This window comes from Rutilus rutilus (genome assembly GCF_951802725.1).
Source record: "Rutilus rutilus genome assembly, chromosome: 12".
Classification (NCBI taxonomy): Eukaryota; Metazoa; Chordata; class Actinopteri; order Cypriniformes; family Leuciscidae; genus Rutilus; species Rutilus rutilus.
In genome coordinates this window covers 7,186,485-7,203,237 of record NC_140217.1, presented here as the reverse complement: position 1 = coordinate 7,203,237, position 16,753 = coordinate 7,186,485, and the positions used below count along the sequence as shown (strand labels likewise).

Sequence of the window (16,753 nt, the reverse complement as noted above, 5' to 3'; positions counted from 1 at the left end):
CTTCTGAACTATTTAAATCTTAAATCCAAAACAACAGAATCTCTTAACATATAATACGCGCACTTGAAAAACACTTTCTTCTATTATATCTATATTAGTTCAATTTCAAGGGGAATCCTATCCTTTTTTTGTCCACTGTAAAATCTCTAATTGCTCATTAGAGCGTCTGTTGCCTGTAGGCCCGCCTCTGATTGGACGAGCCGCTGCCGTCGGCGTCCTCTGATTGGCCACCACGACCTCTCCGTCGCGCACACCGTTTCCGGTGTCCGTGTGCGCGCAGGCTCAGTTCGCTCGTCTCCGCTCTTTTATTTACTCTCTCTCATCTAAGATGGCTGTTCGGAGCTCCTGAGTCCCCCGAGCGTAGCGACCGAGGATGCTTGCGCCTCCAAAATCAACTTTCACCCGGCCATCCCTTCCCATGCGCATCCCGTAAGGTGTGGAGGGGACTCTAGCATCAGTACAGCCTCCGAGCGCCCTTTCCATCCGCCTTGAAGCTCTTTAAATCAAGTTGTTTGGCGAAGTCAAGCCCCGCCACTGAGAGTGAGTGAGTGTCCAAGAGCACTGAACATCCAAATGGCCGAACCGAGAAAAGTGCAGTTTGTCACCCTGCCGGCCCTGGCCGGTGGTCCCGCCGCGGAGGGCAGGAGACGGCGGCTGGAGGAGGACGGGGCCACCGAGATGAGTTTTGACAGAGAGGGCAGGATGAAGATGATGGGGACCGGGGTGACGACAGCGGGTGACCGCGAGGCTTTGATCGGCAAGAGAGACAGCGAGGAGCCCAAAGGGAAGACAGTACGCCTAAACCTGTGTCTGTCCGAGCCAAACGAGCAGTGTTCGGCCGAGTTCAACTACAGCGAGCTCATCCAGTCTCAACAGGTACGATAACTATCCGGATCACTTTAGGAAAGAGTATGCAGACTAACCTTTCCTTGTTATTATAAAGACACCGCTTGTTTGTTTGTTTTTTTGCTGAGTTTGCTTATGCGTTAGCCTGTTAGCTGAGGAGTTCCGAAATAAAGTCCTCTACAGGGGATCTCCGTCTAAATGGCAAGTGTGACATATGCTATGAGCGAGTGTGAAGTGCGTTTCATTTATGAATGGTCTCTAACCTTTTTGCTTATAAACTTTGGAGCACTTTGTTGAGTATGTGACCTTTGTGGCCCCCGGCCCCCTCTAAGCCCAAATGGAGATAAAGGAGAGCTGAATTGCTGCTAACTTAATTCATTGGCTGTCCATGTTACTTTGTAAACCTGGTCTTTGACATATGTCAAGACATTTTTTGATAATTAAAAAAAGTTTTGCAAATAAATGAACGTCACGTTTGAGAAATCTAATTAAAATGACTTGCGTTAAAAACTATAAATTGGTCTTTTAGAAAAATATGATTTGTTCTACATGAAGTGGGTCACCACCTCATGGGTGCCACCATATTGAGATCACATGACCAGCAATGCAATTTTTAGTTTCTACTAATTATATCAATGATACTACTACTACTACACAACAACATGATAGTGGAGTCAACGGCAACACCATTTCAAATAGAATCTGTTTATTGCAAGTAATTATATCATCTGCCACTTTAATCGCTTGAGCTCTTTAAAATCTGGCGCATTGTGATTGGCTGTCTTTCTTTATTGTTCATTGTCCTGAAAGTAATTCCAGCAATTGAATTCCTCTGTCGTTATCGTCATAGCTGTGGACTTAATTCTCATTAACTATTATTAAAACTTTATAGTTATTGTTAGCCGATAACCAATATTTTGGCTGATAAATCTAAATCCAATTTTTTTATATAATTTTTGAGAGCCTGATTACAAAAACAAAACTCTCACCAGTAAAATCACATGTTCTCATTATAATTTTATGTAGCCTATTGAAGTAATTCCAATCATATTTCATACAATTCAAAACCATCACAGCAAACAGTGCATATCTGAAGTGTTAGCTGAAGGAAATAATCCATTATTTATCAGCTTTAATAGCAAATCAGGCAAATGCTCTTATCAGGCCGATAACGATTAAAAATGAACATATGTCGGCCGATATTGAAATGGTGTCCGATATATCGTGCATCCCTAGTTATTGTCCTTGGTCCACCCCAAAATTAAAACACTGTCATTTACTCACCCAAAAGAAGATCTTTTAAAGAAAGTTAATAATCAAACCGTTTTCATTCCTATTTACATTGAATGGCCAAAAAATAAAATTGAAGTCGATGGGATCCCAAACTGTATGGATTTTAATTTTTGGTGAACTATTCCTTTAAGTGTAAATGGAAAAATAACATGTCCAACATCGCAGTCATCAGTGCAATAAAGAATGATATTGACACGGACAGAATGTATTGTACACATGCTGATCCACTAATCCGAACAGGAAAAATAAATGGCTTAATATGGCTCCCACGTTTTCCCTCCACAGGCCAAGAAGAATCCACCAAGTTCTAAGTCTTCCCTGGACCTGAATAATCCCTTTACTGATGATGAGAGAGAACGTCTGGAGGTCGAGGCACTGGCCAAAAAGTTTGAAAGCAAATACGTAAGTGTTTCTCTATGATTTTGAAGTTGCATTTTAAAAATCTGTGGGCACCCAAATGCCAAGTGTCACGTTGCCGCTACCGCTGACGTCCTTACAGGGTAACGCAGGGAAAAAGAGGCGGAAAGATCGGATGCAGGATTTGATTGACATTGGCTTCGGCTATGATGAGAGTGACCCCTTCATAGACAACTCGGAAGCTGTGAGTGGGCACTTGCCATGGCAACAGACAGACATCACTATGGAGATGATCGATTGGCATATAACATGCTGTTTACCAACTCTGCCTCATTGCTCTCTGAACTTTAAGGGTGTTTTTCATTCATACTCATGTCAGTGATGGATAGATATATTTAGATTTATGTTATTGATATATTTGAAACGTGTGGTTGTGGAGTCGTTATTTTTTTTTTTTGCATGTTCTGACATCATAGCGGATTTCACCTTTGACCTAACCTCAGCCAACAAACAGCATAACACCACTGTAAATCACTGTGTCTTCTTCCTGTCAGTATGATGAGCTTGTACCAGCCTCCCTGAGCACCAAGCTTGGCGGATTCTACATTAATACGGGTACTTTACAGTTCAGAGCTGCCTCTGAATCTGAGGGAGAGGACGGGGGAAAATCCGAAAAATCCAGGGTGAGTTTCCTTCGTTTTTGCCAAGTGACCCCATGTACAACTGCTTAGAAATATCCGTCTCGACTCTCGGGTGATCCGATCAGAAGTGGTCAGTTGAGACAGATTGCCATTTACAACAGGTTTTATCACGCATCTCCAGTGTATCTCGTTTGACCACTTGTGAGCAGATGATCTCTGATTTACATAACGTACTATGCCATACAAAAGCACAAAAATTGGCATACTGTTGATCCCAAATAGTACAATTTAATCTCACAGCAAACATGATATTTTAAGCAGAATGCTCATAGTGTTAAGATATCAGTGCTTTACATCATGTTCCAGTTTTCCAAATCAGATCCGATTAAGGAGCAAAAACCCTTGGTCACATTCGACTACCTTCAAATATGGTTTGAGTGATCAGATAACAAAGCAATTTGGACTCCATTTACACATCTATTTATAATATCTGTCTCGACTGACCACCTATGAACAGATCACCACAGACGGATGTTGTAACTATCTGAAAACAGGGTCACTAAATGTTATATAGACCTGTTACAGAAACATTTAAAATTCTGTCATCATTTACTCACCCTCATGTTGTTTCAAACCCATAAGACTTTCATTCGTCTTTGAAACACAAATTAAGATATTTTTAATGAAGCCTGAGAGATTACTACCCCTCCATTGTCAGTCCACGCATGTAAAAGTAGTCCAATTGAAACAAGCAGTTTAATACAAGTCTTTTGAAAAGACTTGATTGCTTTAAATGATGCACAGATTTAATATAAGCTTTTATTCACACGTATAATCGTGGAGCAAAGCATATACATAAAGCACATGGCAAACACAGAAGCTCAACTGGGCTTGCTTGATGCAATTTCTGATGACAGAACTTTAAATCTTTGGTTGAACTATCACTTTTACACTGTGTCTACACCAGACAAAAGCAAATAGAACCCATTATAATCAGTGTTGCTGTCTACACTGGAAGCGACACAACACCACAAATTCCCTGTGGTAAACTGATGCCCCGTTCTATCTCTGACGTACTTCCAAGTGCTCACGCAACTTCTGATACGAATTACAAATGGATTTGCAATAGTTGCTTTGTTGTGTCCGGTGTGGACAGCTGTTGTAGACCTTGTGTTTCATAAGACCCCACTTTTGACGTGTGTCTTGGAATGTAATTGTAGGACTGATGATTGTTTTTTTGATTGTAGATGAGAGGTGGAGAGGAACCACTGATAAAAAGAAGGAAGAAGAAAGATGGAACCAGTTTAGAGGAGAAAAAACCCAGAAAGAATAAAGTAGCCAAACAAGGGTGAGGAAAAAGTGCTTTTGTAAATCTGGAACTAAAGCAAAAAGTAGTTTTATAAAACAGCTACTTGTATAGTTAGTTTTTGATTTTCAAGTAAGCGATTAGTAGACTGATTCTCTAAAAAGTTACTTATTAGGAATGCAGTTTTTATGGCCTTATATTACCTTACAGAGTGTCTAGTCTGAGCCTTCATCGTCCTGAGAAGAAGAAGAGGAAGAAACTGATGAAGGATTCGCTCTGTCTGGCTGCAATGCTCCGCCGTTTCACGCGAGAGAAGGAAGAGATGCGGAAACTAGATCTCAGTGCATCTCACTTGGTCCCTGGTCTTACCAGCACTCCCAACTCCAACAACCTTCTGCAGAACTCCCATCTCCACAGCAATGCCAACAACAGTGACCTTTCGCTAGCCGACCTGACGGCCGACCCTGCCATGGTGTCACTGCTTAATTCAGCCAATGAAAGCGAGCTTCAGGATATCATGCGTGACCTGGACTTTAGTTTTTTGGATGCAGGATCTCAGATGCCCCCATCAGGCAGGGAGAACGGGCAGGTTGTGTTGGGTTCATCATCTGGGCACAAGATTGGCGCAGGGGGACTGAATCGAGGGCAGGCCGGTCTCATCTCTTTTCCACCTCTCCCCGATGGACTTCCAGCCCCCTTGATCAAGCGCATAGAGGACCTACGAGCTGTGAGTGCCATTTTGGTTATTTTTCTGTGGCACTCGTTTTAGTTAAATGGGGTCATATGAAAAATGTAATTCTTTTGAAATAAGTCGCAAACATATTGAGGCACACAAATCCATCCTCAGTCCATTAAAAAACAAAAACATATACTGATACCACGCTGAAAAAACATGTGTGTCTCTAATGTTAGGTGACTGAAGTTTATTTTTAACAAGATCCCTGATGATTCAGTCTGATCTTGTCAGTTTTAGCAGAGCATTTCAGCACAGCGTGTTTTGTGAATCTCTCACAATGTAATGCAGGATTTGCAGAGAGACTTCTATTGAAGGATAGGTCAGTTCAAACTATATTGGAAACAACTCCAAACCCACAGCCCAAGTGTGAGCAAAACAATGTATGCGTGTGTACAGAGAAGTCTTTGTTTTGCTATCATTATAAGTAGACCTGAATGTGAATGTGAATCAAATTGATGAAATTAACTCTTTAATAGCATCAGAAGTTTATAATCCATCTCAGCCTGTTTTGTGAGCAGATAATGTATGAGAAAAGGCAACTGAATATTTTTTTTGTCATGGCTGCCAGTTATATAAACAGCATTACATCTAAATTTAAAATGTTATGCATTATATGTTTTCACTGGAGGTCAATGCATAGAGAGCAAATAATACGCCCACAAATCCACTTTTAAAGACACTTCAGGGACACTCCATTTTTTTAAAAGCATTTTCTTGCACAACCTGATGGGTTTTTTTTATCAAAAAATTTTACTCAGGCATCGAGGCAATTTGATCAAGAAGGCAGAAAGAAATTCTTCACACTGGATATGAATAATATCTTGCTCGAGTAAGTAAAATCTCAGCATGTTCTCATTCAGCTGTTATCCACAAAAGTCCATTGTTTCTTGTTGTTGATCGTTTCCTTCTCATTCAGTATTGAGCTGCAGGTTCAGGAGCAACCGGCAAACGTGCGTTCAGATGTGTACTCTCACCTGGAGGCCTTTGTGCCCTGTAACAAGGAGGCGCTACTCAAACGACTCAAGAAACTCAGCCTCAACATACAGGTACAGGACTATACTATACCTATAGAGGATATTAAGATGTGACTCTAAAACCAGAATGGTATTTGTTGCTTTCTCACAAATGATAATTATACAAATAGCGTTGGAGTAGCTAAAGGCCGTGACACACCAAGCCGACGTAAAAGAAACCGCGACGATGAAAGCTGACTGTTGTTGCTTCGTGTCGGCTGCATCTCTTTAGCTTGAACACACTAAAAGGACTTCAGGTGACTGTCAACTAGCACATGCGTTCTGTGCCTGCGTGTACCGAAATAACTGACGGATGCTGATTCAACATGCCAAACCCCCCAAACGGGGTCTGACTATTGCTGATGGTGCGGAACACACCACAAAAATAGTCGGCTTGGTGTGTCAGGGCCTTAAAGGGGTAGTTCACCAAAATGAAAATTTGCTGTTAATTTACTCGCCCTCTGGCAATCCAAGATGTAGTTGTCTTCTCTTTTTCTTCAGTAGAACAGTAAAGAAGTACGATACATTTTATGATGCGTAACGACCGGTGTGTGCAAGAATGATGTACGTGCTTCCTGTCGCATAATGACGTATGTGCGGGAGCTCAAACGTTGGGAATCTTCCCGATTGAAATTGCGCAGGCGAACATAATCGTAATTTTTATATAGGTTGCGACATCCAGGATAAGCACAAGGAAGTACTTTTTGACGGACTATACAACACAGGATTCCTCCCTCCCTCCAGCGTCAGAGTTTGCTCCCAAAACTTGACTAGTTTAGCTGCTTTAAAATATGTGTAGCTTGAAGACTGGTAAGACAGGCTATAGTTTCAGAATAACTTCCCCAACACTGGATACAACTGGTCTTTTTTTCCACTTCTGCAGGATGACCGTCTGCGCACACCCTTGCTAAAGCTCAAACTGGCCGTGTGCAGCGTGATGCCAGAACAGATCGCCAGATATAACATGGATTGCATGGCAAAAGCTGCGGCTAAGTAAGTCTTAAACTTTCCCAAATTCCTGCCTCTTTCTGCTTTCATGATTTGCTTGTGTAGATTTGTGGAAGAGACTGTGAAGAAGGGCAAATGGATGGTGTAGATGTATAGAGAATTTAAATGAACTATTAGAGAGAATTAGAGAATTAAATTCACTGTGTGTGTGTCACAGGCAGCAAATAGAAGATGGAGAGAAGAATGGATCCGAGGATGACGATGAAGAGAAACCAGGAAAGAGGGTGATGGGACCAAGGAAGAAGTTCATATGGGATGACAAACTCAGGTTTGGACTTTTACAAGATAAATCATTAATAATGAAGCAGAGCAGACATTAACGCCACTAACAGGCTGACAGTGGCAGAAATTGAGTTACCCCATAAACTTCCATATGCCTCTTGGTTTTGCCAGGACTCTGTTGTGTAACCTGGTGCGTGTGAAGCTGAGCTGTTATGAGCTAGAGCAGTGCTCTCTGTCTGTGGAGGACTATCTGAAAGCCTTCATGGAGAATGAAGTCAAGCCTCTCTGGCCCAAAGGCTGGATGCAGACCAGGTGTGTGTCTGACTGTGTGCTGGCGTTACCTTCTGCTGGAAAAATATCCTGTAATTTAAAATTTCTCTGTCTTTTTCAGGATGCTTTTTAAGGAGAGTCGTGCGGTACACGGTCATCTCACTGGCCTGTGAGTACATCAACCTTTTCATATATATTTACACTATTTGCAATCCAAATAGAACCTAAATCTGGATTAAAGTGGCGACAGCTTATTCAATCACCCATCTTACTCTACTCCCATCTACTCTAAACTTTAAAAAAAAACCTGTATATTATTTAACTAAAGATCAGCAATTAAGTGTGCCAATTGTAATACTAGTAATTTATGAACTTTGCCTCCAAATATCAGAAATGTTTCATGACTTGTTTCTTTTTCCTGGTTGGTTTATAAAAATCTGAATGAAGTGCGGCCAAATAAGACCCCACATGATGGGATTGTGCATTAGTAAATAGTTTCTACTCATTTTTGTTTTTCTCAATTTACCCATTGAAAAGACAAAGATTTCTAATGAATTGTTTAGATTTCTAATGATTTGTTTAGAAGTTATATTTCTAGCACCCCATGTTATAGATGTTCTTCTAATTTCGGTTGATGGCAGACATCCTGAAATATAAATAGGGTGTGCGAGTGGTCTCTCATGTCTCCTTGCCTAGAGGACAACATATTTAACCTCATCTTAGTCCATAGAGACATCCCTTGAACTTAATTTGGTGCTTTTCTATGGAAATGTTGGTTTGAGGGCAAATGTGCTTAATTGTTTTAAAATTAGTGTCACAATACAAAATTTTTTCCTAAAGGTCCTAAAATAGGCTTCATGGGATTTTGTGGAGAATCTCTCTTTTAAGCACTGTTCACAGCAAAACGAATGTTCGGCAATCGGCATAAAAGATCTGTTCAATTTTTGCATGCTAGTTGTCTCTCCAGACCTAAACCGGCAGATAGGCTAAATGAAAATCCAAATTTACTCTCTAACATTAGGTGGCGCTTATGGGAGAAAAAAAACAGAAATACCCCGGTACACAAAGCACTGCTCGACTTTCTGACACCCGCTTGTCATGGAGAAGAAAGGCAGTCAAATAGTATTTAAATGTTTTCAAACAGCCGTTCAGAAAGAAACAGAAAGAGAGCGTCTGCTACTCTTGGTCTCGCGAGAATGCAGACCTCTATCACCAGTCGTAGTTTTATTTAACAGTGGCAGCTCTGGGCATGTGACCAAAAGCGCAACTATTGGTTGGCCAGTTTTATTTGCAGTGCGATGGAAAAGAGATAACCACCAGTCAGTTCAAAAATCAGTCACATCATGCAAAAGCAATGCAAATGTTTGTGGTGGTCTGAACAGACGCATTAACATTCAAATTGCAGTGTTTATAGCACAGAACATTTTTCCTTGATGTAGACAGGCCTTTAAACTAATCCAATAATGTTGAATAGTTTTTAATGCCTCATTGTGATTGGTGAATTGTTTTTTCAACAGTGGCAAGAAAAGAATTGTTCCAACCCCAAAAGCTGCCAAAATGACGGTAATAAAATTTAACTACACCATTATGTCCATATACTCAAATTCAACAGCTTTATACGTCCTCCAGTTGACTACGATGAGATTTGTAAGATCTGTATTTTCTGTCGTTCTACCCATGATCTGCTCCAGGACGTGGGCTGGACACAGAGGCCTGCTCCAGGTGTTGGATCCACATCTGCCTCGCCTGCCTTACCTGCCCCAGGGTGCAGACCGCCCTCCTCTCCCTCTGAACCCATCTGCCTCTCGGATTCACTGGACGAGGATCTGGCGGCGAACTCTCTGGACTCCATTTCCAAGGCTCTCGCTCTCCTCAGTAATGCTGCCAAGGGCCTGACGCCAAACAACGGCGTTCCCGCCGCCTCTTCTCCCGGTGTCCTCGGATCCTCAACTGGAGTCAGCCACTACTCTTCTCCTCTGTCACATTCCACCCTTTCAGGAAAAATGGAGCCTTCTGGTATCTCCCTGGTGAATATGAGCAGTCTATCTACCTCTCCTTCCCTCTCCTCTCCTCTCACTTCCTCTCCTTCAGCTTCCATGCGAGGCGAGACCTTTGGGATGCTAAAGAACGGCGGGCCCGTGCAGAGACACTTGGGAACACCGACTCACAGAGCTGGCATTTCAGGAATGAACACAGCACAGTCTGCAAAACCCCGTCCACCCCCTACCGCCTCGCCCCTCTTACCTCCTCAGCAGAGGTCATTTGGGACGATGGGAGTGAAGCTAGTTCAGACTCCGTCTCCCGTTGGACAAGCGAAAAACTGTGCTAACAAATCCGGTGGCGGTACTGTGGTTTCCCTGCAGTCTCGTATGAACGCTCATCCCTCACAGATGAGCCCTCAGCAGTCTCCTTCTCCGACTCCTTCCTCTCCTTCCATCCTGCTGTCACAGACCAAGACGACCTCTATCCCACACAACCAGTCAAACTTCATCACGCCCATGCAGGCCACGCTCACGAAGTCTTCCCACAGTAGCAGCTCTCCCATCATCAAACTCACACCGCGACCCCCTGCTCCTACTCCTCCTCCTTCGTCCTCACCCTCTCCTTCATCAACTCCTTCTCTTGCCCACTCCAGACCTCAAATTATCTCCAGCTCACACCAGTACAGCCCCAAGAGCCCGGCCTTCAGGCCGCCGTTTACCACACAAGGAACTGGAATCGGATCCGGAGTCAAATCAGGATCAGGACAAGCCAGTTACAGTTTTGTAAGTGGACACAAAACCTCCAGTCCATCTGGAGGTGGAGCAAACAACACCATCACCACGATGGCCACTCCCATGTCTGCAGGGTGCCAGAACAGTAGCCCCTCCCCTTCAACGGTACCAGCCAATCACAGCCAGCGGCAGAGGCCAGTGGGAGGGACCAGTCAGAGTGCCAAGTCTTCAACGAGTCGGGCAGCTGCCATGACCCTGTCCTCTTCTCCTGTCTCCTCTCATCTGTCACAGGTGAGTCCAGCAGCCTCAGTCACTCCAAACCTGCGCATGCTAAATGTCGAGTCATGCTAAACCTGTTTCTGCAGTTGCTAGCTCTCAGTGCTAGCACTTTATATTATGCGTTTGGCAGTTGTTTTTATGCAAAGCGACTTCAGTAGTTGGTCGCTTAGTAGATCAGTATATGTGTTCCCTGAGAATCCGTTACTTAGGCATTGCTAGTACCATGCTTTATTAAAAAAAAAAATGTATTGAACTTTTTTTTAAGCTGCTTTTAAAGTGTAAAAAATGTAATATTTATCGATGTGAAATTTAGGACAGTAACCCTAAAAGTATTCAAGATATCTTAATATCCTTCTAGATTCTCATTCTTTTGGAGTCTTCATTTTCAAGGCCCTACAGGATATGGTTCAGTCCCACAGATATGGGGATCTCAGAGCAGCTCCATGTTCAAAATTCTATGAATTTTACTCATTTTCAGTGTTCGAAAACCAAGTGTGGTTCACTGTGCACACAGCTGATACTTATTGCATTTAAAGAGGAATGTCTGAGGAAAACAAGATACATTTCTAGTTTAAACATTATCAAAATAATTGCATTAAAACATAAATCTCTGAGTACCAAAAATCCACTGAAATTTGCACATTAACTTGCTCTCAAAAGTATATTTGAATCAGTTTCCGGGATATTTGGAAGATATTTTGTTTATTTTAACAGCTTCTGAAAATACAAAGAGGTAAAATATGCAGTATCATAACATTAACATCCCTATATCTGTCAGATTAAAAATGAAGATTCCAAAAGAAAAGTTTCATAAGAACAAGAATCTAAAATGACATTAAGATATCTTTAACACTTCTTAAATTAAAGACCTGTAAACTTTGGATTTTTGTTTTGTTTTTGGCACTCAGAAGGTGTGTTGTTTACAATTGATTTGATAACTGAAACTAGAAATGTATCTCGTTCCCGTCTATTTGTTTTCCAGAGATTTATTTTCTTTAAACACAATAACTATGGTTCTTGTCACATTAGGGTCCCAGTATCTATGGGACTGAACTATATAGGACTTTAAAAATTAAGATTATATAAAAAAAGTTTATAAAGAGTGAGAATCTAGAAGGATATCAAGATATCTTGAATACTTTTAGAGTTACAGCCATGAGAACTTTAGAAAAATAACATTTATGGCACTCAGACAGGAATGTTCTATGTGCAATTGAGCTGATGTTTATAAAAAAATGATACATTTCTAGTTTTAACATTATTTGTTCTTTAGATATTCCTCTTTGAAAGGAAAAAAGTATCAGCTGTGTACAAAGTGACCCACATTTGTTTTTTGACCACTGAAAATGTGTCATTTACTAATGGAGCCACTTTAACATGTTCATATCTCAGGGATTGATCCATCAAGAGCCTTTAAAATCAAGATACCACACAAAATGTTTGTTAAAAACCAAAATATAAAAGGATATTAAGATATCTTTAATAATTATTGAGTTGCAGGCGTGCAAACTCGAGGCAAAAAACACAAGAAGTGCTTTTTGCCATTTTTAAATTTTCACTGTTAGCATATAATGAAACAAAGATAGCTGAAGTCACCATATTTAACTAATAGACCAACCAATCTCTGTGTGAATATACAATAATGATGCTGCTATCTTTCTAGAGTCATTTTTACAACCCTGTAAATTGTCATTTTGACCCCCTCTAGAAAATAGTGGATTACTCTGTAAATATACAATCATGACATTTATTATTGACCGAAGATCATTTTGTTTGTGTAAATTGGTTTGCAAATATACTTTCAATTTTGCTGTTCAGTGCAGATATCTAAACCTTTTCCCCACCATTACTTTCTAACCCTTAATCAAGGCCTATTTCCCCCAGATGTCTTCATCTTCAGGAAGTAACCTCTTGGGCTCGGTGCCCCCCTCCCTCCCCCTGGGTTTTGGGATGCTCGGGGGTCTAGTGCCTGTTTCTTTACCCTTCCAGTTCCCGTCGCTCCTCAACTTCAACCCCACAGGCCCTGGAGGTTCTGGCTGCAGCAACATGGGCTCTTCACCCGCTACCAACTCAGGATACACCCTGGCCCAGAGTGAGTGTGTGCGCGCGCTCATGTTTGCTGTGCTTCTGTGTCCCGTGGATCCTGTTTGCCTGTGTTTGTTTATGTGGCTAGAATTTTTCTGTCTCCCTAATCTGTTTCTTCAATTGTCCTTCTTTTCTTCCTCTTTCTCCACATCACATCCTGTTTTGGTGCTGCATTTCTGCCATCTCATTTGCTCCTGGATTGCTGTGCACTGTGTCCCTGTTTCTTTCCACCTGTCCCGCTGTCCCCCAGATCTGTTTAAGAGTCTGCAGCCAGGGTCTCAGGTTGCTCTACCTCCTCACTTACAGCTTGCTTTCTCAGGTAAACGCTGCAAAAACCCTCTGGCTCACTGTCGCTCTCTCTTGGATTTAAGCTGTTGATGTTGACCCTGCCATTACTTCCCTTTGCCTGTTTTTGTTTATTATTATTATTATTATTAATAAACTTTATGGGCCGCAACTCTGTTAAAGGGATAGTTCGCCCAAAAATGAAAATTAGCCCATGGTTTACTCACCCTGAAGCAATCCTAGGTGTATGTGACATTCTTCTTTCAGACGAACACAATCAGAGTTATATTAAAAAATGTCCTGGCTCTTCCAAGCTTTATAATGGCAGTGAATGGCTGTTTATGTTTTAAAGTCCATAAAAGTGCATCTATCCATGATAAACAAACTCCACATGGCTCCAGGGGCTTAATAAAGGTTTTCTGAAGTGAAGCGATGTGTTTGTGTTAGAAAAATAACCATATTTAAAACTTTATCGACTAAATAAATAACTAGCTTCCGGCAGACGGCCTTCACAAGTCGACTTAGCCAAAAGAGTAACACTTGATGATGTATGACGTAGATGTAGGAGTAGCGTTAGCTTAGACGTCTCTCGCGGTTCAAACAAACAGGGCTGGGCAACAAACTCAAGCTCCTCCCACATTTCTCTTTAAAAATGGTCATTTTAGACTTCTAATTCGTGACCGGTGTTTTGTTTTGCTCTATCCTCTGCGCTTCCGCGTTCATCATTATATTGTGCGTCGGGTCAGGAGTCACTCTTTCGCCGTAAATCAATGCGTAGGCCGTCTGCCGGAAGCTAGTTATTAGTCGATAAAGTTTTAAATATGGATATTTTTCTTACACAAATGCATCACTTCACTTCAGAAGGCCTTTATTAACCCCCCAGAGCAGTGTGGAGCACTTTAATCATGGATTCTTTTTCAAAACAGAAACAACCATTCACTGCCATTATACAGCTTGGAAGAGCCAGAACATTTTTTTTTTTTTTTTATATAACTCCGCCGATTGTATTCGTCTGAAAGAAGAAAGTCATATACACCTAGGGTGACTTGAGGATGAGTAAACCATGGGCTACTCTTAATTTTTGGGTGAACTATCCCTTAAACACTTTCCCCGCCAGTGTTTTAAAAAAGCAAAAGAAATTGCCAGCCACCACCAGCATTCTTGATCATTTTCACAAATTCATGACCCCCAGAATATTTTGTTGTATGAATATCTGAACTTGCAATATATGAACAGAGCCTCTGCTTAAAAAAGAAAAAAAAAAGAATGCATGAGCTAGAATAAAACAGTTTTTTGTTTGTTTATCAACATTTGAATATGGGCATGTTTCATTAAAAAACGCAACATTTTGAACAAAAAGCTGAGAAAATCTAATTATTGTCAAAGATATTACGCCTGGACCGGATACAGAACGACGATCAAAACACAGATGGAGTAGATAAAGTCCATCAACACCCATAATGGTTTCACAGTCCTACAGCTCGTCCTGTGTCAACATTTAATTCAGATGAGATTCAGAAGACGTGTAATAGCGCCCCCTACCATATAACAGTAAATGCGGAAAGCCGGAAATTTCCGTCAATGGCAGGGAAAGAGTTAACATTGTGTTTGTTTACACCTGGTCATTTCATGTGTTTTTACTGATCAAATGTTCCATTTACACTTGGCCACATAAATGTGTCTGCCAAACAAATATATAAATCCGATCTTCAATCCTCGCGCCAAATGCAAATTTAACAGAGTTCAATTCAATGAAAGCAACAGATATATGAGCTGCATTTTATTTATCATCAGCTAATTTCAAAATTAAACGTGACTAACTGCATTGTCTGGCTGTTTAGTTTTTTAATTTTTCACACTTCAAACTCAATTTTCTTTGATTTGATGTAGCCAGTTTTTAATTCCAAACCTATAAATAACACGCAATAAATTATTTTGTCGGATACTTTTTGGTATCAAATCAAACGTATTCTTGCCTTTTATTATCCCGTCTTAATTCACAAGCCAAGGCAGAATCCTAAATGTTGCTCAGATTTTTGGAACTGCTCATTTGTTTTTGGCCTGAACTGAAATCTTACTGCAGGATGACCGACGAGTTTGTCTTGATTTTTCTCCAGATGCAAACCAAAGTCAGGGGGGAGACACGAAGAGGAAGTCCCACTGACCACCAGAACCAGAATGTACAAGTGGACGGCGTTGGTGACGGATGTTTTCAGCTGCTCGTGGATCCACACCTCCTGCGCTTTCGTTCAGATTAACCACCCTTCTTCAATTAACCTCATTCTGCTTTTAACTGACCAGTGTTCTGGATGATTGGAGTGAGCCGGGCACTTTTTAATTTTTTTGTTTTGTTTGTCGATATGTTTACACAAGACCTTAATCACTGTGGACATAGAGCTAGAAGACGTGAGAGGAGTACGAGACGGAGCAACATGATTTCTATTTAAGTTAATGTCGGCTGGAAACGTGCATTCCCGTGTTTATTTTCTTAGTAGATTTTTGTTAAGCTCCTAAAGGGATGTGATAGTCCAACCGTTTCCTTCTACAGACTGTTAGAATAGTAGCTGTTAATAATACATATGGGTAAATTATTTATAATTTTTTGACAGGGACATATTATGATGATGTTTAAGTGTATTAGAATAAAATGGGTATGTATATAAAATATACATAGATATTATGTGATATATTTTCTTTCAAGGTCAGTATGTATGATCTGTGCGTGCAGATGTCTTGCTGTCTTTGGTGCTGCGTATCTCACTGGACCTTGTGAAAGAAAGAAACATTATTTTACGGATGAATGAATCATGTGTGAGAGCTTTTCATAGAGAAAAATTATGAGATTATAGCCTACTTGAACTTTTAGTTTTGCTTAATAACAGTACAAGATCTCCCAAGACTTTCAATAAAACGCCTTAGTTTGTAAGTTTGAACAACTATGCAGGACTGTAAATGCTTCAATGCAAAGTAAGCTATTGCTTAGAGCTCCACTTTTAACCATTAGGTGTGTGTGTGTGTGTGTGTGTTTTCTGAGTGGAGATTCTTCTGTGTGTTTGGTGGGTTTGTCTTATTCCATCTGTCTAGCCCCAATACCTCACTGGACAATTAGTTCTTCCTCCAATGTCTTTGTCACATTTCATCGTGTGTCATCCCCACTTCTTTCACTAAATCTGGCACGGCTCACCTGCATCTTATGACTGTGTAACAATGAGAAATGGCACCAAAGATGACAGCATTCGCTCAGAGTTGACAAGCAACAGGTCAGGTGTCCGTTTGTGCTCGGTGTAACTCTTCGTTGGCCAGCCTAAATGTGTGGTCTCTGGTCGTCTCTGTGGATGTTGTGATGGACAGACTTTTAAAATGGAATTTTTATATATTGCTTTATTTTATTTTCTAAATATGCTGAATTAAGTGGGCATGATTTCAACTGATGCTCACCTTATTTGGGTAGATTATTTTTGTCTTGATTCTGGAATTAAAATGCTGTCATTTTTTTGTTTGAAGTACAAGCTCTAAAAATTAATTCAATAAAAAAACCATTGGCGGAGGTGGTGATAATGTTACTGGCATAACTGAGGACTGCATTAATTCACAAGGCTTTACATTTTGAGGTAAACAGCCTTGACCACCAATAACCTTATGAATAAATGGCTTGTGTAATAAATGTACATTTGTATAAGTAAACAATTTAAAGCTAT

At 40.8% G+C, this 16,753-nt stretch overlaps 1 protein-coding gene across 5 annotated transcripts; it reads left to right on the top strand.

Moving 5' to 3' along the window:
• Positions 1 to 283: 283 nt before the first annotated feature.
• On the top strand, positions 284 to 16,618 carry ubn2a (ubinuclein 2a). 5 transcript variants are annotated; one of them, XM_084425460.1, is made up of 17 exons: positions 284 to 876; positions 2,425 to 2,541; positions 2,639 to 2,740; positions 3,051 to 3,179; positions 4,385 to 4,485; positions 4,654 to 5,170; positions 5,938 to 6,008; positions 6,096 to 6,225; positions 7,076 to 7,185; positions 7,358 to 7,468; positions 7,594 to 7,734; positions 7,814 to 7,861; positions 9,210 to 9,255; positions 9,384 to 10,697; positions 12,570 to 12,777; positions 13,021 to 13,089; positions 15,173 to 16,618. In XM_084425460.1, exons 1-17 carry the CDS (start codon positions 574 to 576, stop codon positions 15,217 to 15,219), a joined length of 3,564 nt encoding a protein of 1,187 aa, XP_084281586.1. In that variant the 5' UTR covers positions 284 to 573; the 3' UTR covers positions 15,220 to 16,618. The 5 variants fall into 5 exon arrangements, with proteins under 5 accessions (XP_084281586.1, XP_084281585.1, XP_084281588.1 ...); XM_084425459.1 differs by having other exon boundaries at positions 12,555 to 12,777; positions 15,173 to 15,716; XM_084425462.1 differs by lacking the exon at positions 13,021 to 13,089.
• The last annotated feature ends 135 nt before the right edge of the window (positions 16,619 to 16,753 follow it).